The 25,293-nt window shown below is 40.1% G+C and overlaps 2 protein-coding genes across 7 annotated transcripts in view; one reads left to right on the top strand and one right to left on the bottom strand.

Annotated features, from left to right (window-relative positions):
* Nucleotides 1–5,237, top strand: part of LOC121876904 (WD repeat-containing protein 91-like) — a 37,765-nt gene extending 32,528 nt beyond the window's left edge. For 2 of the 3 annotated variants that reach the window (XM_042382479.1, XM_042382480.1), the window contains 3 exons: nt 1,848–2,063; nt 2,628–2,837; nt 3,763–5,237. In XM_042382479.1, coding sequence (XP_042238413.1) covers nt 1,848–2,063; nt 2,628–2,837; nt 3,763–3,915 — 579 coding nt within the window. In that variant the 3' untranslated portion in view covers nt 3,916–5,237. Of the gene's footprint in view, nt 1–1,824; nt 2,064–2,627; nt 2,838–3,762 lie in introns of those variants that run through there. The other variant, XM_042382487.1, reaches the window with a different exon arrangement.
* Nucleotides 5,238–17,187: 11,950 nt separating this feature from the next.
* Nucleotides 17,188–25,293, bottom strand: part of LOC121876885 (tyrosine-protein kinase Src42A-like) — a 53,606-nt gene continuing 45,500 nt past the window's right edge. For all 4 annotated transcript variants that reach the window (XM_042382445.1, XM_042382454.1, XM_042382463.1 and 1 more), the window contains one exon: nt 17,188–25,189. In XM_042382445.1, coding sequence (XP_042238379.1) covers nt 24,978–25,189 — 212 coding nt within the window. In that variant the 3' untranslated portion in view covers nt 17,188–24,977. The remainder of the gene's footprint in view (nt 25,190–25,293) is intronic.

The following is a 25,293-nucleotide window of genomic DNA, read 5'->3' as shown; positions in this document are numbered from 1 at the left end:
GAATATCTCCTAATATCAAGTGCACATAGCCTCAAAATGCCCATGATATTAGTCAGATTTTAAGAGTTTTCTGAGGGAGTTTATAGCCCCCCCCCCCCACACACACACACCCACAAAAATAAAACAGCTGGGTGGGCTTGCTGTGCTCACCATGGTCCACCACCCACAGCTACTTGGACCTATCTCTTTTTATATTCGTGGATCCACCCCTGAGAAGTGTGGCAGCACTGTGCTGCAGCTGTAAGACATTACCGTTATGGGCATTTGTATGTAAAGTTTGAAGTGTGTTTTCATCTTTTTTATTGAAAAAACTATACCAATATGATTATTTTCTGCAGAGAGTAATATGAAAACAAATAATACTGTACTGTACTTATGTAAATGAATTGACACACATCATTTTAGCTTTGGGATTACTCTGTATATGTCTGCCAATACAGTGTAAGAGCTTCACTTCTGCTTCAGCCCAAGTAGACGAGCTGCCACTGAACTTCAGCCTTATATTTGGAATTTTTTTCTGTTTTGTTATTTTATGAATATTACTTTATTTTGTGGGTGATTATTTTTTGAATGTCATGAAATAGTGGTAAAATTGGGTCTGCGGTGAACTGTATAAGTACATTGCAGTTAAACATGATATCAATTGGAAGGGTTGCCAGAAACTATTTTTTCCTTAACATTGCTGTTAATTTGGAGTTCCCGGTTGATGGAATGCTGGATAAGAGAAGGTCAACCTATATCTTCACTAAACACAGAATGGAGAAGACCAATTTGGTCTAGAGGTGCAGGTGTCTTAAATGTGGAGGGGAGTAGAGCCAGGGGTAGGCCAAGAATGACATGGGGAGGGATTTTCAAAAATGACATCACAGCAGCAAGAGAGGCTGCTAGAGACTGTGCAGCATGGAGAGCTGCCATTATGTAATCATGGCTAACCCAATGCAAGAGATATACACATCCTTAAGTACAAAAAACAAGGAAAGGAACATTACAAAAATAGTTTTGTACAAAGCAAAAGCAGATGTACACTCGGTAAAAAAAACCTCCCGTACAGGTGGGGTCCGATGATTTTCCAACTGAACATTCTCATTGTCTCGCGAGGGTTGGTAGGCCTGAATGTGAGACATTTTGTACTTAATTTGGTAGGCCAAAATTAGATATTTCATTGACAATATTTTGTTACAATATGGCTGGAGAATGTCAGTATATCTAGATAAGGTAAACTGTATGTTATATTAAATATTCCACACACCATGAACTCCTGTACAGTAACCATGGAAGTGGATGAGTTGCCATACAGGAATGCATTATATGTTTGGCAGAATTAGTGGATATAGTAAAGGTATAAGATTATTTTACAACCGAATTTCGAATCTGTATTTGTATTGCTACTTCACTTTGGGCTAATGCCACATTATGTCATTCTTTATTCGTATTGGAAAATATACCATGCTATTCCGAAACATCTGAATAGCTCCACTGTTTCGCAAGCCATCATAATGGAACCCGGCCCACGACATTTTACCGTACGGTTGATAATTCTGGAAAGTCTAGTACTGGGTTTCGTTTCAGAGTGCCAATCACTTGACCAAACCCATACACGCGCAGGGCTACCAATGCGAGGAATGCCTCAAGGGCCTTTTTGAAACACTTCGTTTGTAGTGTCAGTTTGTTTCGCACAGGAATTGTAACGGTAGTTTTTTTACCAAGTGTACATACCAGTCTCCACATACCGTACTGTACATTGCTGGTCACTTATTCCTTTTGTATTGATAAACACATGTGTACAAAGTAGTTATAATTTTCTTTTTCTCATTTATTTTTCAGTTCTTTTGCTTTTGTGTCCTCAGAGCTCATACAGGATAGAAGGGGGTGTAGTCAATGGTTGTATCATGAATCACAATGGTGGTCTACTTGTGTGTGGCTGTAATGATGGTTCGATGAGGATCATTGACCTCCGTTGCCCTGATGTGATTGCTTCTTGGCCTGCACACCAGGGGGAGGTGTTTACTGTTCGACTTTCACCTCAAGAGAATAATATCTACACTATTGGGAGTGATAATAGAGTGAGTATAGCTTGAATTTACTACTATATGTTGAAAAAAAAGTAAAAAGAAGATAGGGAAAATATCTTGAACTACTAAATTTAAGAAGAGATAGACGTTGAATTACCCTAGTAAGTCATGGGATAATTAGAAGGGTATTGTTGTACATGGCATATCCGAGCCAGCCTGGTCAACTTGAGAATTTACTAACTAATTTTAAGAGATTGTAAGGAATATGTAATGAATGACACCATTGGGTGTTACTATAGCATGCGGTCCACAAAAATATCTAACTTAACCTATCCTAAATATCTTGTAGACTGCATGCTATAGTAGCACCCACCATTGTATATTTGTACCCTTTTGTGTATGTGTAGGCATCAATCATGTTCACTCACCAAAAACTTCTCGAACGCTATAACCACTATGCAATCTGAAAAATGAATGAAGAATCTGAAACCATTCCGAGATGACAAGCTCCATTTTGCTCATTCTCACATCCATCATGCCCAGGTGTTCGAGACGTTTTTGTTGAGAGTGTACATGCATATATATCTTATATGTCAAGTTTAATATTTTCAATAGTTTGCTTGTTGGAGCATGGCCCAGACTGGTGCGCGGGTAATGGATCATGTCCTCCATGAGCGAGCTGCTGGACCTTTCCTGGTGGGTGTTGGAGGAGTGGCTGGCTCAGGTCGTAGTGTACTTCTCCGTCCATATGGTCCGCTGTTTGCACTGCATCAGGATGGAGAACATGTACTAACTTGTTCATCCACTGGACCCATAGTATATAAGGTGAGGCGACGCAGCACGTGAGAAAAATCAATATCTTTTAATAGGTTTAAAATTTTGGTAATCGGATCTTTTTAAAAATCTTATGAATTATATATAATTTTTTATTTAGGTACATTAGTACAATATCATTTATTGTAAGCTAGAGTTGGTAACCATGTAAATCATCTTCCAATATTTTACCTTATATATATATATATATATATATATATATATATATATATATATATATATATATATATATATATATATATATATATATATATATATATATATATATATATATATATATATATATATATATATATATATATATATATATATATATATCCACAATACGTGGATAAGATAAATCTTGATAAAATCACACGAAAATGGAAACAACGGAGTACCTTAGCTTCGCTTTATTCAAGACATCTTCAGAGGCAACTGGATTACATGGACAGAGAGAGGCTTAAATATGGTGACCTAAAACATGAGGTCAGGTCATAATGATGACATCCACTAATCCCCACACCAACACACACGTGAGGAGCTTAAGAGAAGGGTGGTGACGTGACTAGTCAGGTCAGGTAAAAATAAGGACCCACAAAATCTAGATGTATAATAGTTATTTTGTGGGTCCTATATATATATATATATATATATATATATATATATATATATATATATATATATATATATATATATATATATATATATATATATATATATATATATATATATATATATTATTTCCTCACACTGATTCATTCATAAAGGGATTCCGATGTTGCCACATGTTTGGAAAGGCCACGGAAGGGTGGAACACTATACATGTGGGCAACTGTACAAGAGCGCCTTTGGCAGCAACCAAAACATACTCTACTACAGGAACAAATACAGTAATATATAAATCAGATAATGTAACCCAATCCTACTCTCTCAGGTTGGTGAAAGCAGCCTAGAGCAGGCACTGGTCGTGGGAGGTCACAAGTCACCAATAGTAACAGTGGACTGGTGTAATGCCCTCCAATGTGGAACCTCGGTGGCAGCTGCACTTGACGGTTCTGTCACAGTCGCCACGTTAATGCATCAATGAAGATTAAATTTGATAAATAATAGGAACCACATACAAATGCTTCCTGTGTAAAGGCACACACACACACACACACATGGGTGTTAACAAACTTCACACAAGTGATGCATACAAAAACTCTAAAAGGCTGCTCACTCTATTGTGCAGTACACACACGAACCCTTACAAATGCACAATAGTTATTCTTGAAACACACATTCATGCTTGCAAGTAATTCATGTTACAAAAATGTTAATCCACATCAACTACTGTAAACTGATTTCAGTACAAGTCAATAGACATTAATTTTTGTATTATTGCAGTAGTTTTATAAATGGTTACATCTAATAGGGAAGAGGAAGCCATCAGAAATTTAATCAAAGAATGAAATATTTATCTGTAAGTGTTTGTACTTTGTTACAATGTTCACTTTATATAAGCTTCAAGAATGTGTCAAGCTTTACTACATTTCTACAAAACTGCTACAAAGTTTGCAGACCTGCATTGATTGACTGTGTTACAAAGAGTTGGTAGCTGCAACACAGGATTGGGAAGGGCACTTTTGTTTCATAATATCACTGTTTATGGAGTAGGCAGAGTTGATGAAATTTTGAATCTTTGATACTGTCTGAAGGTAAGTTTATTCCTAATAGCGCTGAACAATTTATGGATTGGGTAAGTAATACATGGTACTTAATAGTGTGGGAAGGTACTTTTGAAGGTGCTATAGCATTTGTAAACAGTTCATAATTTGCCACTGGTGTATAGCAAGAAACAGAATATCACATGTATCAATACATTAACTCAGCACCTCAAATCCTGTCTATTTGTATAAAATTTTGTAAATAATTATTGCTATGAATATTTGTTTTCCATGGTAGATTACTGAAGATAAATTTGTAAATATTGATTTCTAGGCTACCTGAGATATTTAGTATATATTTATAATTATTAAGTACATAATTATTTATACAGTATATAAATGCATATTAAGCACTTTCTTTTCATTTAAAATGCTATGGGTGTAGCATAACTTCGCATCTGCATCCAGACATACAAAATATTGGTCGACTGTTATAATCTTGATATTTGACTGACTTGTGTACTGCCACTATACTCCATCCTTTACTTGAACAGAACATGCAACTTTTTTTTGTGATATATACAAGATATTCAATGTGTTACTCACATATCGATCTCAGTTTATCAATAATTCTGTAAGAAAATGTATGTCTGGTATGGAGAAAAAAATTCACGTGTTGATCATCTGCATACAGTATTTTGAAGAAATGTTTGTTAACATTATTCCCTGTAAAGATTATGGCCAATAAAATGATAAGCTCCGAGTTTTGTAATTTTTAACCTTACTCATCCTACTAAATACAGTATCTTTCCAATCAAAAAGTACATACTGTAGCATGAGTTATGGTCAACCTTATCAAATATACAGGGTAATAATAATAGAATAACAGAACCAGCACATGTTAGGTGCTTAATATTTGTGGAAATTCTCTAATTCTTTAAGATGTTATGAAACAAACTCTTTTATTAAAAAAAAAAAAAAAACACGTTTTATTTCCACAGCTGATGATCTACTAGCAGATACCAGATTTTGAAACGGTCATATACAAATTTGTTAGATTTCCGTATGTATATTTATTTAAATCAATACTGTATAGGAATGAAAATAACAATTGAACTGTACAGTACAGTGAACCCTAACTTTACGCGGTCAATTGAACCCATGGCGGAGAGCATAAAGTGAGAAACGCGTAAAGTGAACAACATAACATATGGGATTAATTGAAATACAGACCGGGCCGACCCCCAAACTCCACTTTTTCAGACACAATACCTACGTTGTAGTAAAAATAACTTCTTAATTTTATGATGGTATGCACACACAATTAATAATTAAGAGAAATATCAATAATATTAGGTTTTTTAACACTTACATTAGGAGAAAAGATGGCTGGGCACACGGGGATGGGGGGTTGGTTCCGAGGCAGAGGGCAGATTATTGGCCCTCACCTGTATCACTTGTATCATCCACCACAGAGGCTTGCAGGGCCTCTTTGTCAAACCCCTCAAAGTCCATATCCTCACTATCACTGACTTGGGCCGGCTGTGGTGGGTGGCGGGTGAAGAACTCGGTAATGTTTTGATGACTGGGTGACCTTGTGCGCACCCTGCTCGCGTCGCTCTCCGTGTAAAAGGGTACACACACCCAGAAAGTGAGCATTCCGTGTTCGGCAGGGTACCGCGTAAACGCGTAAAGTGAGACCGCGTAAAGCGAGGGTTGACTGTATTAATATATTAATACCTTACCAAAGGAGATCTTTCCAGATAGTAAAACAAATTATTCCGCTCATGTTATTTTGGTCTATATCACATAACAGTTTACATTAATAATCTCTGCTTAGTGCTTACATCTTGTTTCTTAGAACTCTTCACTGTGTGATATAAAACAATTGTAACTATTTATTCACTTGCTTTGAATCACAATAAAATAAATCTGAGTCTGTTGACATTTGAGTTTAATGTAATTGAATATACAGTTAATTAAAAAATGTTGCTTTTACTTTTACTTTTATCCTCTTCGCCACTGATCGGCTTGTTAGCCGCTTGGGCGATCGGTCACGTCTCTTTTCCTTTATATTCTTCACCAAAAGGTCGGCTCGCTAGCCGCCCGGGCGATCGGTCACGTCTCTGTCACGCACTGTTGGCAAATACTGGGCATGCACCGGCTCCTGAATGTACCTGAACCCGCTCCAGTGTTGGTCAAGTCTTCTCTTGAAAGAGCTCACACTCGGTGCCGTCACAACACTCTCTGGTAGATTGTTCCAAGAGTTTACAACCCTCACTCCGAAAAAGTTTGCCCTCACGGTTTTCCGGACTTGCGGCTTCTTCAATCTTGAGCTGTGACCCCTTGTGGGGCGAGCGTCCGCCAGCTCCAAGTAAGGACACTCAACTGAGTAGTGCCCCTGAGATGCTTATAAACCTCAACTAGGTCCCCCCTTGCCCGTCTGTAGTATAAGCTAGGCAAGTTCAGGCGCTCCAATCTCTCAGGGTAGCTGAGATGCCGAAGTGCAGGCACCAGTTTGGTGGCCCTCCTTTGAACATTTTCAACCAACTGACAGTCCCTAGCATATCTTGGGGACCAGATGGGGTGACAGTACTCCAGATGGGGAAGCACTTCACTCCTGAAGATCGTCACGAGGGACGGACCGTCTAGATATCTGAACGACCTTCTTATAAGACCCAATAATTTATTTGCCTGATTTACCTTCTTCTCACAATGGCCCGAGAACTTCAGCTCATTGTCAACATACACACCTAGGTCCTTCTCACACACAGTCTCAACTAGTACATTTTCTTCATCCCGTTGGGACATATGGTACGCCTCCTTACCGTTGGTACGCCCCAGGTGCATCCTCTTACACTTCGTGACATTGAATCTCAGCAGCCATTCCTTCGACCATTCCTGGAGCCCACAGAGGTCCTTCTGCAGCTCTTCACAGTCCGCTTGGTTCTTAATTTCCCGAAATAACTTGGCGTCATCGGCAAACATTTGTATGGAGGAGTGTACAACGTCAGGCATATCATTTATGAAACAAACAACTATGTGCTAATAAATGGAGTCTGTTCAGATTATTGTAATTAATGTAAATAATTAAAGTATTCTACATTTTCAGCTGTGACAACGGTACGAGTAGCAGGTAGCACATGGTAAATACCACACACTATGTGGTAGCACATGTAAAATACCACACACCAGATGTGGTAGCTCATGTTAAATACCACACACCAGATGTGGTAGCTCATGTTAAATACCACACACCAGATGTGGTAGCACATGTTAAATACCATACACTACATGTTAAAGGCAAGTTCTGGTATGTGTGTGTCAAGCTGCTGCAGATTTATTAGTGCATTGCACAATAATGCCAGTTGTATAATTCCATGATCAGTTTGCCAGGTACTAAATCATTATACATACAATGTCATGAAGTGTAAGAGGGACGTACCAACGGTTAAGGAGGCGTATCATATACCGGGGGGCCATAATATGTCCCAACGGAATGAAGAAACTGCACAATTTGAGACTGAATGTGAGAAGGACCTAGGTGTGTATGCTAGGGACTGTCAGTTGGTTAAAAATGTTCAAAGGAGGGCCACCAGACTGGTACCTGCACTTCAACACCTCAACTACCCTGAGATTGGAGCACCTGAACTTGCCTAGCTTATACTACAGATGAGCAAGGGGCGACCTAATTGAGGTGTATAAGCATCTCAAGGGGCACTACTCAGTCGAGTGTCCTTCCGTGAAGCTGGCGGACGCTCGCCCTACAAGGGGTCACAGCTTAAGATTGAAGAAGCCGCAAGTCCAGAAAACTGTGAGGGCAAACTTTTTTGGAGTGAGAGTTGTAAACTCTTGGAACAATCTACCAGAAAGTGTTGTGACAGCACCGAGTGTGAGTTCTTTCAAGACCAGACTTGACCAACACTGGAGCAGGTTCAGGTACATTCAGTGTAACGGGCCGAGTTTTCTCTTTTTAATAATTTACCATATAGATATTATTTTTCTGTTAGTATTCTATTTATTCATATACTTATTTGTTCTGTAGCATTCTTTCCAATGAGTATCCTGTTTTATATACTTATCCTTCTTCAGTTCTTTACATACATACTTACTCTTATATAATATATCTTTGCTTATATTCTTATATGTTCTTTATCTCTATATACCTTATATTCTTCTATATTCTTATATAAGTAGCTCGTATGCTTCTCTGCTTATATTTTCCAAGTCAATGTTCTTTCTTTTCATTTCCTTTCATATATTATGATCTCTTCCATATATTTGGTTCTAGTTATATTCTAAACCATGGATTAACCTGGGAAACCATGTCTTTCTTATTACCACACTTATTATACTTACAACGGTAGAACTGCCACTGTAGTGGAATTCTCCCTACAAACGCTGTTTGTCGCTGCCTAGCCGACCCCACCAATTCCCCAGTGTATGCCTCGTGGTCTAGGTCAACCAGCGCCGCCATACATCACGGAGCGGGGGTCAACTGCTAAGCCACGCCTACCCCCGCTATTTAAGACCTGACCTCGTGGTGATCTGCTCTCTCTCTACCTACAGCCGCAGCCAGCAACACCTCCTCCTCCACCGCTGCCTGGTGGCCCTCGCTCCTCCGCCTGCCTGGCGGTCCTCTCTCCCGCTGGCGAGCATGGCGACCCACAAGCTGTCCTTCTCCGAGCGTCCTCACCAACCAGCTCTCTCTACATCAAGCTTGTAACCATGCTGCCTTCCCAGCACCAAGCTGCATTGTACATCCAATACAACATGTATATAGAGAGCACATTGTGAGTTTCCTTTCTCCAACCCATCCTGAGTGTGAACACCAAACAATCTCATACCCCACAAATGGTGACTCCCGGAGATTCGCACTCACACAGGATGGAGGAGAAACCGATCACTCTCCCAGTCTTCAAGCAACATGGAAGACTGGCTTATCCACCCAGAAGCAGCTCTCATCGGCTCTACAGCTACTGTCTCTACACCGCAGGTCAGACACCCTAGAGCAGCTCTGCTACTCTAAGCAGACAGTTGCTCCTCTTCCGACCCCAGCACACCCGTCCTGCCTCAGACGCCGACCCCGGCCCAGCAGTAACCCCTGCCGCCCCTGACGCGGCCTCTGTTCCTGAGTGCGGACCCACACACCCCTCTTTTCTCCCTCAGGTACTCCCTGCTACTGTCCTGCACCCTGCTGCTGTCGTGGACCCAGCTGCTGTCACGAGCTCTCATCCGCTTCTGCTGACACAGCCCCTGCTCCTGACCCAGGCCCACACACCCCAGCAGGCGCATCTGGCGACTCTGTACCTGCCGTGAGGGAAGCACAACATTCATCGCCTCCACACACACTTATTCTCCCTCTCTACTCCCACAGATATTGTGTATCTAGACAGTTGTATCCAGCGACCGGCTCATCCACGCCATCGCCGTTGTCTCACATGAGGCACGCACCGCCCGTTCTGCCTCACATGTGCTAAGCAACTCTGCAGACAACAAGTCTCCTACACAGCCTGGAGGGAAGGGGGAGTATTGTAGTGGAATTCTCCCCTACAAACGCTGTTTGTCGCTGCCTAGCCGACCCCACCAATTCCCCAGTGTATGCCTCGTGGTCTAGGTCAACCAGCGCCGCCATACATCACGGAGCGGGGGTCAACTGCTAAGCCACGCCTACCCCCGCTATTTAAGACCTGACCTCGTGGTGATCTGCTCTCTCTCTACCTACAGCCGCAGCCAGCAACACCTCCTCCTCCACCGCTGCCTGGTGGCCCTCGCTCCTCCGCCTGCCTGGCGGTCCTCTCTCCCGCTGGCGAGCATGGCGACCCACAAGCTGTCCTTCTCCGAGCGTCCTCACCAACCAGCTCTCTCTACATCAAGCTTGTAACCATGCTGCCTTCCCAGCACCAAGCTGCATTGTACATCCAATACAACATGTATATAGAGAGCACATTGTGAGTTTCCTTTCTCCAACCCATCCTGAGTGTGAACCAAACAAACTTGAACCCCACACCACCACCCAGGATTTTTCTAGAATATAACATCTCTTAGTTAACTGTTAGGTAGCGAGTTTCTAGGCACGTGAGTTAGTTATTTTCTGAGAACCAATGTGGGAAAGGATAGAGTGGTGATACTCGTAGACGTAGATTACTAATTCAATATTTATTAACACAGTGATTGGATAAGATGCATCTTAGATTCACTCAGACAAAACAGAACTGCAATATATTTATTAAGTCATCAACCACTTCAAGAACTTATTACCTCATTAAATACCTCCAAATACTTATTACTTCAATCGACAATTGTGGTATTGTCACTCTGCCACATGATATTCAGTACTGGGTATACACCAGATATCACTGGACCCTCAGGTCTTACCTTACCAAGTAGCAAATTAACTCTTCACTTCTTGGTTATATCATTATACTCTCAGATTATCATTTCATGGTCACTACCAATGAATACATAACACACTGAACAACTCCACAATTATCGCAACATACAATACCTCCTGTTAATTCACAAGGAACGACATGGCACTTTTAACTCTCATTCAGTGGTTCAATACTTAACCTGGGATACTATATTTCTGCTAGTTATCCCCCAAACAAGATACCATAATACTTAGGCCTATGTAACTGTGAGGAGTGCCCCAGGGTAACGCTGGTCTCTACAACAAATGAGGATCGCTGTTAGGGGTCGGTTGTAGACCGACACACGCTCAGGGAGTGGGCGCCTGATTTGCAGGAAACGGACTTCCCAGTTCAGTCCTGTCGAATTAACGGCATCGTCCAACCCGGTTACCGCCCCACGTTAGCCGATGAGTATTCAGCTCAACACACTGGAGAGACGTTGAGGAAGTCACGAATGCCTAAAGGTCTAACTTCAACTATACAAAACATACGCCTGGCAACGGTTCAGACAATATCTAAATCTCTACGTTACTCGACTTAATTGGCACAGAATTCACTATGTTAACACATGAGCACTGATATTCACCAAAATTGACTAAGTTAAACTGAATTAATAGGCGGCGGGAACACACGTTAACATACCTGGAGAGACGTTGAGGAAGTCACGAATGCGTGATTCTCCCTCGTGTAGAGGTATATATGTGCACCTGCTGGGCAGCTTGGGCCTCCGTATTCATACCAGAAGGGTCGATCTTACCAACAACATAACTTCTCTATCATTTTGGATCACTGTATACTTAGTTATGAACTCCGGTGTTCTTGATCAGGGTAATTTCCTATGTCTATTCATATAATCTAATCAGAGGTTGAGCTTGCCAGGAAAAGGTGGAATATACACGTCGATAACATTAATTCTGCAAGCTCAGGCCTGAGGCGAACAAGGAGCTATTCACGGGGAGGCGCTAGATCTTGGAGATTATACCAGTTGACAGAATAGTTCAGGAGATTAATGACTTTCTCAAATAGACAACTGACACTAATTAAACTATAAACATCAGATTCTCTGATGTCGGGGCGACAAAATGATATAACTTCAGGCGCGATCAGAAACTCATGGATACCCACACGGACGACATAAAATACGCCACTCTAGCTGGCAAACTCGACACTCACTTACTTGACACGTTCTACTAACGATAAGGACAGTTGAAGCATTCTACCCCACTCACAATGGATCTTGAATGTTCCAACTGTAAACAGACATATCTAAGTTGACTCAAAACAAGGGTGTTCTCTCTCACACTCAAATTCATTTTATAGAGAGGTTGGTTTCAGTAAGTCAGAGAAAATGGGATAACGGAGGACTGAGGTGTCTTGAAGTGATGAGAAAACAGACTCCTCAGATGGAGGAACTCTTTTTTGATTTTTACTTTTACTTTTATCCTCTTCGCCACTGATCGGCTTGTTAGCCGCTTGGGCGATCGGTCACGTCTCTTTTCCTTTATATTCTTCACCAAAAGGTCGGCTCGCTAGCCGCCCGGGCGATCGGTCACGTCTCTGTCACGCACTGTTGGCAAATACTGGGCATGCACCGGCTCCTGAATGTACCTGAACCCGCTCCAGTGTTGGTCAAGTCTTCTCTTGAAAGAGCTCACACTCGGTGCTGTCACAACACTCTCTGGTAGATTGTTCCAAGAGTTTACAACCCTCACTCCGAAAAAGTTTGCCCTGGGTTTCCTGGACTGCGGCTTCTTCAATCTTGAGCGCGACCTTGTGGGGCAGGCGTCCGCCAGCTCAAATGGGACGCTCAACTGAAAGTGCCCCTGAGGATGCTTATAAGCCTGGAATTTTGCCACGCATAGTATCGCTGAATCCGGAATTCAGGCGCTCCAATCTCGCAGGGTAGCTGAGATGCCGAAGTGCAGGCACCAGCTTGGTGGCCCTCCTTTGAACATTTTCAACCAACTGACAGTCCCTAGCATATCTCGGGGACCAGATGGGGTGACAGTACTCCAGATGGGGCGCTTCACTCCTGAAGATCGTCACGAGGGACGGACCGTCTAGATATCTGAACGACCTTCTTATAAGACCCAATAATTTATTTGCCTGATTTACCTTCTTCTCACAATGGCCGAGAACTTCAGCTCATTGTCAACATACACACCTAGGTCCTTCTCACACACAGTCTCAACTAGTACATTTTCTTCATCCGTTGGGACATATGATACGCCTCCTTACCGTTGGTACGCCCCAGGTGCATCCTCTTACACTTCGTGACATTGAATCTCAGCAGCCATTCCTTCGACCATTCCTGGAGCCCACAGAGGTCCTTCTGCAGCTCTTCACAGTCCGCTTGGTTCTTAATTTCCCGAAATAACTTGCCATCATCGGCAAACATTTGTATGGAGGAGTGTACAACGTCAGGCATATCATTTATGAAACAAACAAACAACAGCGGGCCCAATACACTACCCTGCGGTACCCCACTTGTTACAGGTACAGATGACGATTTCGTGCCATTAATCACCACACATTGCTTGCGGTCATGTAGAAAGTCTTCTATCCACGCTAGGACATTTCCCCGAATTCCGTACCCTTCCAGTTTGATTTTCAGCCTTTCGTGGGGTACACTGTCAAAAGCCTTGGCAAAATCTAGGTAAATATTGTCGATATTACCACCCCGTTCTAGAATATGGGTCCAAATATCCAATACCTTGAGCAATTGTGTCAAGCAAGAGCGCCCCGGCATAAAACCGTGTTGGCAATCTTTTACAAGGTTGTTTCGTAGTAGATGTTCCATCGCGGCATCTCTGATAATACTCTCAAGTACTTTACATATTATGCTGGTCAGGCTCACCGGTCTATAGTTGTTCGTGGAGTGACTATCGCCCTTCTTGAAGATAGGACTCACATAAGCCACTTTCCATTCACTGGGGACCATTTGTTCATCCAGGCATTTACAAAACAGAATCTTCAGGGGCTCTGCAAGCTCGTTGCACAGCTCTCTTAGCACTCTAGGATGCACCATGTCAGGTCCAGGACTCTTATGGACCTTTAGCCTGGACAGTTTATTTCTAATACCCTCTTCTGTGAACACAATGTGGGTCAGTGCTGTGTCGAACCGTCTGTCCTCAAACGCAGGAAGGTTAGTTGCATCCTCTCTTGTGAACACTGAGGAAAAGAAGCTGTTCAATGCCTCAGCTTTATCCTGGTCAGAATCTGCGTAACTACCATCTTCAAGCCTCAGGTCTGATACTCCTACTCGCGTTTTCAATTTCGACTTTGCATAGCGGTAAAACGCCTTTGGGTTTGACTTGACCTCGCGTGCAACCAGCCTTTGGAACTCCTTTTCAGCCCTCCTACACTCTATCTTTGCTTGGTTTCTGGCTCTTGCATACATCCTCCTGTCTTGCTCATCGTTTGACCCAACCCACGTCTTGAATTTCTGGGTTTTCTTCTTAATTTTGTCGACCGCCGCATGGTTCATGTGTAGGGATCCCCTCGTATTCCTAGAAGCACTGGGTTTGATCTTGGGTATATATTTATCGATCAAATGGGTCATTTTACTAGTTATGATATTCAGCGTAGTGTCTGCGTTCTTGTACCTTAATAAGTCAGGCCAGTTGATACCCCTCATCTCTTCCCTCATCCCATTGTAATTTCCCTTGTAATATTTGCACCTTGGCCTGGCCTTATCTTGAACTAGGTAACAGTTAAATCTGAATGACAACACTGTATGGTGACTGGTGCCAACTGGGGCAAGGTGTTCCAGTTTGGCCACCATACCCTCCTCGTTTGTTATGATGAGGTCAAGTGGCTTGGGTGTTTGCTCCCCTCTGTAATGTGTCGGGTCTCTCACATGTTGGAACAGAAAATTATCTCTCAGAGTTTGTACAAAAAGAGTAGCAGGATTATTCAAGTCATTCGGGGTGGACTCGTTTCTCCAGTCGATGTCGCCATAGTTAAAGTCCCCCATGATAAGGAGGTGGCTGGGGTTGAGCATCGCCGCATTGTTTATTAAGGTTCTTAAGTTCCTTTGATTTAGTGGGCCACAGTTTGGGGATCTGTAGATACACCCGACGATAAGTAAGTCCCCTCCCTTTAATTTAATTTTACACCACTTGGACTCTTCAAAAACATCCTCTCCCTGTACCCTCGCCTGGCTGGCTCTAAGGTCTTGCCTAGCGTAGATAACCACACCCCTCCTGCAGGATTCTTGAGTTAGGTTCGTAAATGAGTCATATCCAGCAATACTGAACTCACATTCCTCTGGGTCGATTCTCCTGTTCTTGTACAACAGTTCTACAACTCCTACAATATCTGGTTGGTGTACTCTTAGTAGTGTTTCAAACTCCTCTCTCTTATCAAGGAACGTGTCAGTATTAGTGTACATGACATTCAAGCCAGAATTTGTTCTCGGTAACGTCTCTGCTCTTAGTAATAAACCCGCTCCACCCACATTCTCAGAAGCTGCAGCATTTGCTAAGTACACTGTATTTTGCAGGGTGTGGTTAAAAATGTCATTGTTTACACGGCGCTCGTTCCCTCCTGTCCGGTAGGCTGAGCTGGTGCCGCCTCCCGGGTGGGGGGTTGAGTGGGTGGAGGGTGCACTGCTGCCCCCTGGCCCTGTGTCGGCACACTTGTTTCCACTACCCTCCCCCTGAGTATAACCCATGTGCACCTGTCCCCGTTCCTCCTCGACTCCTCCCTCTTCTGCTTCAAGTCCTGCAGGAGCTTCTTGTGCTGTTCCCTCTGCATTACCGTGCGGTCTGGGTGAATAAATACATCCCGAAATGCCTCGCTCCTTGCTAAGTTTTTTGCCTGCCGAATAACTTGCCATTTCTCCTCCTCACTCCCTAGTGTGATCCTGAGGGGGCGAGGCTTAGCCCCCTGCTTTTGTCCCAGTCTCCTCACATCCTGAGGGGTTGCTGGAATCTTCAGAACCTCTGTGCAAATATTTTGAAACAGCACCTTGTCGTGTGTTTCCTTACTCACAGTTCCCTCTGCCTGGCTCTCTGGGACTCCAAAAACTATTACATTGTTCCTGCGCTGGAGCCGTTCCTGGTGTTCCTCCTCTCCCCTAACAGTAGGTGCGTTAATTTTCATTTCTTCGACACACTTTTTCAGAGTCCCAATCTGCTGTAGAACCTGTACTGATTCTGCATTACTCTCCGCCCCCCCCCGTGGCCCTCCTAATACGTCAGCATAACTCCTCTTAGCAACCACCTCCATTCTATTAGCTACTTCCTCAGTCTTAGCAAGGATCTCTTTCCCAACTTGCTCCAGTTTGTCAACCAGCAGGGCTCCTGCTTCATCTATTTTCGTCCCTAGAGAACTCGTTCCCTTATGGATTGCAATCGCTTCATTCACCTTGACTATGCAGCCAGAGCAATACCAGCAACAGCCATCATGCTTTACGGCAGTTAGTAACTTCCTAAACGTTGCATTAGTTAGGCCTGTATCCTCCATATCCGACGTCTCCCTGGGCTATTAAGCGTAATATGAATCATTTGATTTTGGCACTAACTGACGTGTAAGACCGTGGTCATTACATCAGGAGCCTGTGAAATGAATTGTGTTCGTTAACCGAGGGACCACTGAACTCTATGAATAAAAACATAGTGCCTTATGATGCCACACCTTTCATAGATGGCACACCAATAGGCTAAAAAGAAAATATTAAGTTTTTAAGAGAATTCAATTTCCTTCCTCTATTTTCCTTGTACAACATTGAGCTTACATAATACTCATTCTATTATTGTTATTCTGGTATAAATCTTTTTAGAAGAGAAATAAAGAAGAATTCCAGTCTGGTCTTACTATATTCTGGATGTACAATCGGGGTCAAAAGTCTTGAACACTTGACAGTATTTGGCATGTAAGTACCCTCAGGCATAATATGTGATGACTAGTAGTGTTATTAGTATATCCCAATCATATAACTCAGTAGATGCCAGATATTGCTAAGTGTTCAAGACTTTTTGACCCTGACAGTACATACTGTACAGCATGTTCATGAATTCAACTTATTACTGTGGCTCCCCCTTACACACACAGGTGGGAGGAACAAAAGTTGATTTATTTATAATTTATTGCAATTATGAACACATACTATTTACTATTACTGTATCTTGTAATTTATATACAAGACATTAAGATTTAATTCATTATGGAAAATTCACCAAAAATGTAATGTTTTGTAAACCAAATCACACATTATTTAAATGACCACATTTCCAGTGAAAAGTTATTTTAATTTATTTTCCGTTAATGAACACGGGGTAAGATAAATAACACAGATTATTCTCAAAAATTTTCATTACGAACATGCATATAATTTAACTGTACTTCTTGTTCTATCATTTGTTGTTGAGGAGGATACAATGGCTATCTTCCCCATGATTTACTATTGTTTATATCCAGTGATGATGATGCTGCAGACATGTTTCAAATTATGGCTTGTCAACAATTTTTAACTGCTTATACCAAAGCAGGTGAATTGATCATTATCACATAACCAAATAAACCACTTTAACTTACATTAAATACAAAATGGTCCACATTTGACAGGAACAATAATAATACTTAATGTAAATAATAAAAAATTACCGTTTGTGAGTACCCAGGATTGAACGTTTGAAGTCATCTCACAGTTACACATGGTAGGAACAACACAGTCCTACTAATCAAACACTCAGTGAATAACATAGAAAAGTTAAGATATCTCTCATAGAAAAAACAGGGCACTTGACTACCTGCAAGAAATCATTTATTCATCTGCACCCATATTTTTTTTTAGTAAATACTTTCAGGTCAGTTACTTAAAACATTCACACTTTAAACTCGGTTTCTCATACACCATCCAACATGATTTCTTCTATCTAAATTGGACTCAAAATTTTATAGTAAAATACACTTCAGCATCATGTAACTAACTGGTGGGATGAGATTAGCAACCATCACATCATTCAGCCACCAATGAGACTTCATCAAAAACCATCTTTAATCTGCAGTACACATTACCTAATATACTAAGTGAGTAGCATTACTACAACACAGCATAACTCAATTACATTGGTGGTATACTGGTTAGGTGACATCATAATGCCAATTGTGGCTTGGTAAAACATAGCTCGAGCAGGAAATATTTACTATCCCACAAGTATTATTCATTAAACTAATGAGAAATTTGTCAATGAGGAACATCAACTTGTAAAAATTTACAGTGAATCAGACAGTAATGTTTACCAGACATAATTTGAGCATTAAGTAAAGTCTTGCCAACCAATGTCAATTGCCGAGTAATATAGCAAAATTATTATGAATGACTTCAAATGGCTTATCTGAGAACAAGAAAACAACTACAGTTGTACTGCCTCTTTCCACTTCTAGGAAAAAATAACACAATTATATAACCAAAGTAACAAAGATGACTGGACATATGTAAATCAGCAAAAAAAAAAAAAAAAAAAAAAAAAAAAAAAAATATACAAAGAATCAACAAGTTATTTCTGAAGTCTTTATGCAACTAACTACTAGCATTCATCACGAGGCTCTGTGAGGAGGGAAGATTACTTTACTGTAGATACCAACACTGACAATAAAATAATAATGACTGACATTCCAAAACAAGATGCAAGACATAACTGCCTGAAAAAGTCCTTAGTACGGTATGTACAAAAAACCATAAACCACATTCCTCACCTTGTACAAGAGTATCTTACCAAGTTAAGTCTATAATATCAATTAGCTCTATGTCAAACTGCCTAATGAAACTTTGCCCAAGGTATTCAACTGACTCCAAGCTCTCAAAAGCACTTTTCAAGATTATCCTCTAAAATTTTCCTAAAACAAAACAACATAGACTATGGGAATTCTAGACACAGACAGATGTCACAAAGCACTGTATTACCATAAAGTTTGCAAGCACTTATCTATTAAAGGTACATTTTAGACATAAGTATGAGCCTTTCCTTCAACATGAGTGTTGCTAAGATCTAAGTGCTTTTCTCACCCAAGAGCTTTACAGGCCAAATTTATTATTCCAAGTCCAGTTCTTTACCAATGTCTGATTTCCCAACCTTGATTACATACAGTATTATCATATAACCCTTGCAGCAAAATACATTTAGCTGAATAACAATTCGCCAAACTTTTACCATGACCAACACTAAGTCAAAGCCAAACAAGTCTCCAGCAGAAATGGGAAAAATATAGCTCTCTCTCCCTGGCAAAGTCTCAAAGGGCAAACAGTCTACTTCCTTGAAGGACTGACAATAAATGCCACAGGCACTTCTTATATTTCTGCAATAATGAGGCAGACAAAATTTGCAAATCGTAGCCCCTTTTGATGCGTGCCCTCTACTGCCGCTATAACCATCGGTCTGAATTTAAAAAGGTTAAGCATGATATTTCTCATCTATTAATTCATCCAACAAAAATTTTTGATTTGCAAGTCAATACAGTACCTAATATACTGCATTGACTTCTTTTATGTTGTTGTGTTCTTACAACAAAGACACTCCACATGATGGCTGGTTGGGACACCAGAGAGCACAATCACCGCACAGAGGACACACAGTGTACGCACACGAATAAGACACATGGCTGGAACTATAAGATATAACTGAAGTGGCACATCAATATGATTTATGGATTCAATTTTCACTTTTTGATAATTTATTTCATGACTACAAATATCTCAAAATATTCAAATTTCATTTAAAAATACTGCACTTTATTCTTCACTGCCACAAAAAAGCTACCACTACTATGAGCACTTAAAATTAAAGACTGTACATAGTAACCATAGTCTGTATGCCTTTACAGTTGATGTCAACTTTATTTTATTATGACCACAAATTAGAAAAATAAATACAACTTAAAAATCTATCAATGATGTACTTGACACCTGTAACAAGAGGCAGATCAGTATTTGGTGTTTTTAAATATTTTAAATATTTCTACCAGTGTTACAACAGCCTTCACAATTGGGTACCCTACACAATTTCTTCAGTTCCTCAACCTATTATAAATAGGTTTTTTTAATTATAATTTATGACAGATGGAACAGCCACCAAGACATGTACAGCATATAAAGCACCGCAGGCCCCCTAATATTGACACCAAGCCAGTTAAGTACTCATTCTGTAAACTGTGCACTTATGTTTCTGCAGGTTCTCATTCTGTAAACTGTGTACTTATGTTTCTGCAAGTTCTCCTTATATAACAGTCGAAGCACGGCTATTGAAGAAACATTAACCCAAGTCACCAATATTCCTGTGAACCCTTACTGTGTATTTTCTTAATTAAAGGAGTAATACTTTGCCTTGCCATGCCAGGTTTACTTAAATAATTGAGTGCATTCTAACCAGAGTATGCTAACCTTTATGTTAAAAAAATATATTAAGATAACACAAGAACATGGTCTTAAAAAAAAAAAAAATATATATATATATATATATACAGTATATATATATATATACATATATATATCCTGGTGTTACAAGAATGCATTTTCAGCTTACATAAAATATAATTTTACCCCAAAATTAAACAACAGTCTCTTCCTCGTGGGACTAGTACATCACTAAAAAGTAAATGAGTATTTTTGCTTGTGAAATAAAATAATCTTGTGAATTGTAATAAGCCATTTTTATGCCCAATTCCTTATTTACAATAAATGACATCTGGACCATGGGCTTGTAAGTATGACTGAATCTCCCTGGCATGCATCTGTGAATATCATCATCGAATGTGCTTTCAAAGGTCTGAGATACTGGTAATGACCCAACCCACAATGTCTTTAGCATGGAAGGCCTAGGAATTTATGAACTCTAATATGAAGCACAAGACTGTGATATTATGAGCACAGGATTTCAGGGGTTGTGAACTGTGACATTACAAACACAGCACTTGAGGGGCTACCTTCTGTTGCCAGAGGCCACTTTAATAATCCTTCATCCAAAGTGGAATGTATTGATTTTGAACACATCCTTAACAATGTCTACTACAACCAAAGGCTAATATTTGCCCAACATTCCTCTAGAGCCAGTTTTTACAATTTATGAGCTATCACTTTAATCAAAACATATAATACTAATGTATCTTACCTTAATTTTACCGGACAGTCTGCTTAATTGTAGCTGCATCTAACTACTACTTCCCCAGCTGCTGAAGTTAATGTTTTAGCTTCACATCTCACAATAATTACACTTGAACTGTACAACAGCTCCATTAATGCACATCATCTTTTGCTAACAATATTGGAAATGAGAAGATATTAATTTTTGAAAAGAAGAGAAAAATGATCAAGTCAATAAGTTTTTAATTCACAGCGGCCATCTCCTTGATCAATATTTTTTACTTTCAAATACTCTTTCAAAATAAAGAAATGTCCACATACACAAGCAAATACTTGTATGTAAATACAGTACATACATGCATGCATGGGTACACATTTGCATTTACAAGCTCACACACAAAAGTACATACATGCACAAGCCCACATGCTGCAACTTACAGCACAATACACTTGTTACTAAACTGCTCTGAAGTACTGTACCACTTGCCTCAATATACTTTTAAGTTTTAAAACAAAGTCAAAAGCATCTATAATCCACTGTGCTTAATTTTTTTTAGTATGTACGATAAAAAGCGAGGCTTTGGGTACTCGTAATAAAATTACTATAAGCCAGAACTGAAAATGGGTCTGAAGCCAAGGGCATGAGATAAGGCTGAGATCAGGGAGTGTGTCGTGGGATGAGAGTGATTTAACCCCTATGCCCCGGTTGACATTCCGAAATGCGTGCCTTTTCGCACCATTGTTTGAATGACCAAGGCAGGTTATAAGGTTCCAGCATGACTACCTGGTGGTCACACCACACGCAGGGTAGCGTGGGTGGGCTCAGTGCGGTCAGTGCGCATTAGCCTGTCGCCATGGAGAGTCGTACTTCAACCCCTCACTCTAAAAGTAGTGTAGTTGTTTTGTGGTCTAGTATTACTGAAAACAATGCTATTATTATGTTATAAATGTATTTATTTGTGGAATAATTATTCCGATAATTATTCATATGCATTACTTGCTCTCCCAAACACAAAGACAGCCTGGCGACAGACTGCGTGTGTCACGGAGCACTTTTTATGAAAAATAAAGCAAATAAAATAATTTCTAAATAAATTATTTATTGGAAATACGTATAATGATCAGTAAATATATGCATTACTTGCCATCCCGGACAAAAGGCAAGCAGAAAATGGCAGCTAAGTGCAGTGACCACAAGCGCTCGCCGTCAAACAAGCTGTCCACATCTCCCTCACCACTGCGGCCTCAGGGAAGTTTCTAGAGGGTCAAATATATAGTTTTTCTTACTTCTTTTTTATTGTTTTATCATTTAAAAAGGACAAAAAAAAAATAAAAAGTTGATTTTCTCTCAATTTACCCCGCGTGGGATGTACGGCCAGCGGCACCCTATCCTGGGGCGTAGGGGTTAAAGAGTTTAGTCTGGCTAAAAGTATCTGGTTGGATGAGTGGTTTTTGGTTTGTCTGGCTGGGTGAGATAAATTTTGATTGTCTGGATGGAGGGTGATGATAATTTTAAAAGTGGGAGAAGACATCAATATCTTGCAGATACTTGTATTAAAATTTCTCATTTCTTTCACTGGCTGTAAATAGAAAATAAAAGATATATATATAGGAAGACATGGCAAGAAAGAATTTGATGACCCTTAATAATAAGTGAATAAAAAAAAGTTACACAGTCCTCTAACATAAACAAAACACACTTGAAATCTATACAGATATACAAATTTACAAAGAAGCTGCTCTTTCTCCTGAAGCTGAGAAGCCCTGGTTCTAATAACATTATGTCATTAAAAGAAACAGAGAGTGAAACATGATGTTGAGAATGGGTTTCTTGCATTAATATTTCATGAAAACTTAAGATAGATGATGGAGAGGGATGGAAGAATTGGAGATTATGAAGAGGATTTATAGTTAATAACAACCATGTTGAACACAACAAGAGCTGAATGTACTGTATATGCAAAGGGTATCAAGGTAAATGACACTTGGGCAAGCATATGGGAGAGAGACCGGGAGAATTTTTTTTTAAATAATGACTCATGAGGGATTTAAATTGAGAAGATGCCCTGAAACTGCAAATAAAAGATGATAAACTTACAAACTGAACTGTAAGTCAATTGATTTGTTCCCAATGTACATGAATACATGAATAGCCCCCAATTAACCATGTAACAACTTACATACATTACTTTGTTAGTTTCACTCTCAGTATTTTAGATGAAGCAAAAATACAATAATGGAAAAATAAAATTATGAATGAACATAGCATCAAACAACAATCCTTGCAAGTTTTACACTACAAACAACAGAGAGGTCCAGTTAAGGTCCTATTTCTTGCACTTACATATTTTAACATCAAATTTGACTGACCCCATCCCTTTTTTTTTGTACAGCACGAAGACGACAAAATGTATAAACACTTTCCAATTACAGTACAATCTTATATCATCAGAATGATCAACCACTATTAGCTTATGTGTGCAGGAATAAAAGAAAAAAAAGTGCAGGTCTGCTTGACAAGAGCATAGAAGGTCAATGGTTCACATGATCATGTAATAATATTATTTCCCCCATAATATAATTAGAAAAACTTTACCATATTGAATATGCCTCACATTCTAGGCACAGCCTAGATACAATGAACATAACTAATATCCCCTACATCGCATAGTTGGAAAGTTGAGCATCAGAAGCATGAATTAGAGTTAAAACATCACACATGTTTTCCTGTCTTGGGAAATTTCAACTATTCTTTGGTGCAAGTCTAAGGCATTACATTGGGACTGATGATAAAACATGACACTTTACATTTGTGACATTGTAAATTTATATAAAGGTACAACTCACTACAGAGCTTTAAAATAATTATTCATATTGCATATATGATGCTCCATGATGTGAATCACAGTTCAAGACAGGGGGGAAAACAATCACAAGCATAACAATATATTACCTTGTCATAACTTTACCTTACACTGGTATTCTACAAAAGACAGCTACATATAAAGCATGTCACTCAGTGAGAAGAAACTTCCTTATGTATATCCCATTGTTCTTTCTAAGAAAACAAGAAGCAACACCTTTTATTTTTTATGGTTCTGTGTATAAAATCCTGGGGTGCTATTTGCATGAGATTCAGGAGATGATTTATCCTGATCATTAGCACTTTCACTATCATTGTTAACACCACTCCACTCATACACAGATTATTGGCTAATAATTTCCCTGAACGTATGTATCACGAGCCCTTCTGTCATGTAAATGTGATTGACTGTTCAAATGTCTCTCACCTAGAGTCATACACAAAAATGCCATCATGGGGGTAAGTGAAGGCCATAGCCAGTACAAAGTTAAGCCACATTTCAATGTTTGATATCCAACAACAGCTTAAATGTGAGTCTTACACAATAAACTGGTTGTAGCTGCTTAATATTTATAAAATGAGTGTAACGTGTAGACTGGGACAAAAACTGTCTGAATAATCTATATACTGTAGTTCCAAAAAAACAGGAAACTTGTAGATTAGAGTCTCTCAGCTCACCATCATTTTGAAGTAGAAGAAAAAATTTTACTTGCATTACAACTGGATCCCTGTAAGATACCAATATATAAAAATTTGTGGCCTATACAATTGTCCCCCTTTATGGATACATTGACAATCAGCTGTCATAACTAATAGCCATGACACAGATAATAATATATATCATCTGATACAGGTAATTCGAGCAAGCTGGTATTTTCTGCCAGATCTGCTGCTCTTGGCATATTACAAGGTCATTCTATCTATATCCACTATAAGTTGTCCAAATGGGAATCTATGTCCACATAGTCGTCCAAATGGGAGATAGTACCGTATTTGGATCTAGTTTGATTCTGAAACCACAGTTAAAAGGAGAATAAGTATGACCTTGAAACCGACATACTCTGAGGAAGAGTACTAAGTAAAAGCAGGATACAACTCCATGTCAGTGCAGCCGCCGCCAGATCTGGGCTTCATGATCGAGGGTCAGTAAGCCACCGCAGCTTCTTTATATTCTGAGCCTTCCAGGGTGAAAAAGTCTTCCAGCTTCCAAGTCAAGGTTTCAAAGGTTGGTCTCTTCATGGGGTCCTTGTGCCAACACTCAACCATGATGTCGTAAAGAGCAGGAGGACAGCCAGGCGGTGGAGGCATGCGGTACCCGTGTTCCACCTGGTGTAAGACCTCTGCATTGGTCATACCTGGGAAAGTAATCATAAATCAGCAATGTGCCTGTCATTCTAGACTAACAGACTGAATGTTTTTCAAACCAGCACTATACCAGCACCCCACCTTTGGGTTACAC

This window comes from Homarus americanus, unplaced genomic scaffold (assembly GCF_018991925.1).
Source record: "Homarus americanus isolate GMGI-L3 unplaced genomic scaffold, GMGI_Hamer_2.0 scaffold33468, whole genome shotgun sequence".
NCBI classification, from domain to species: domain Eukaryota; kingdom Metazoa; phylum Arthropoda; class Malacostraca; order Decapoda; family Nephropidae; genus Homarus; species Homarus americanus.
Note: the sequence above shows the minus strand (reverse complement) of the source record. Positions and strands in the feature narration are given on the sequence as shown.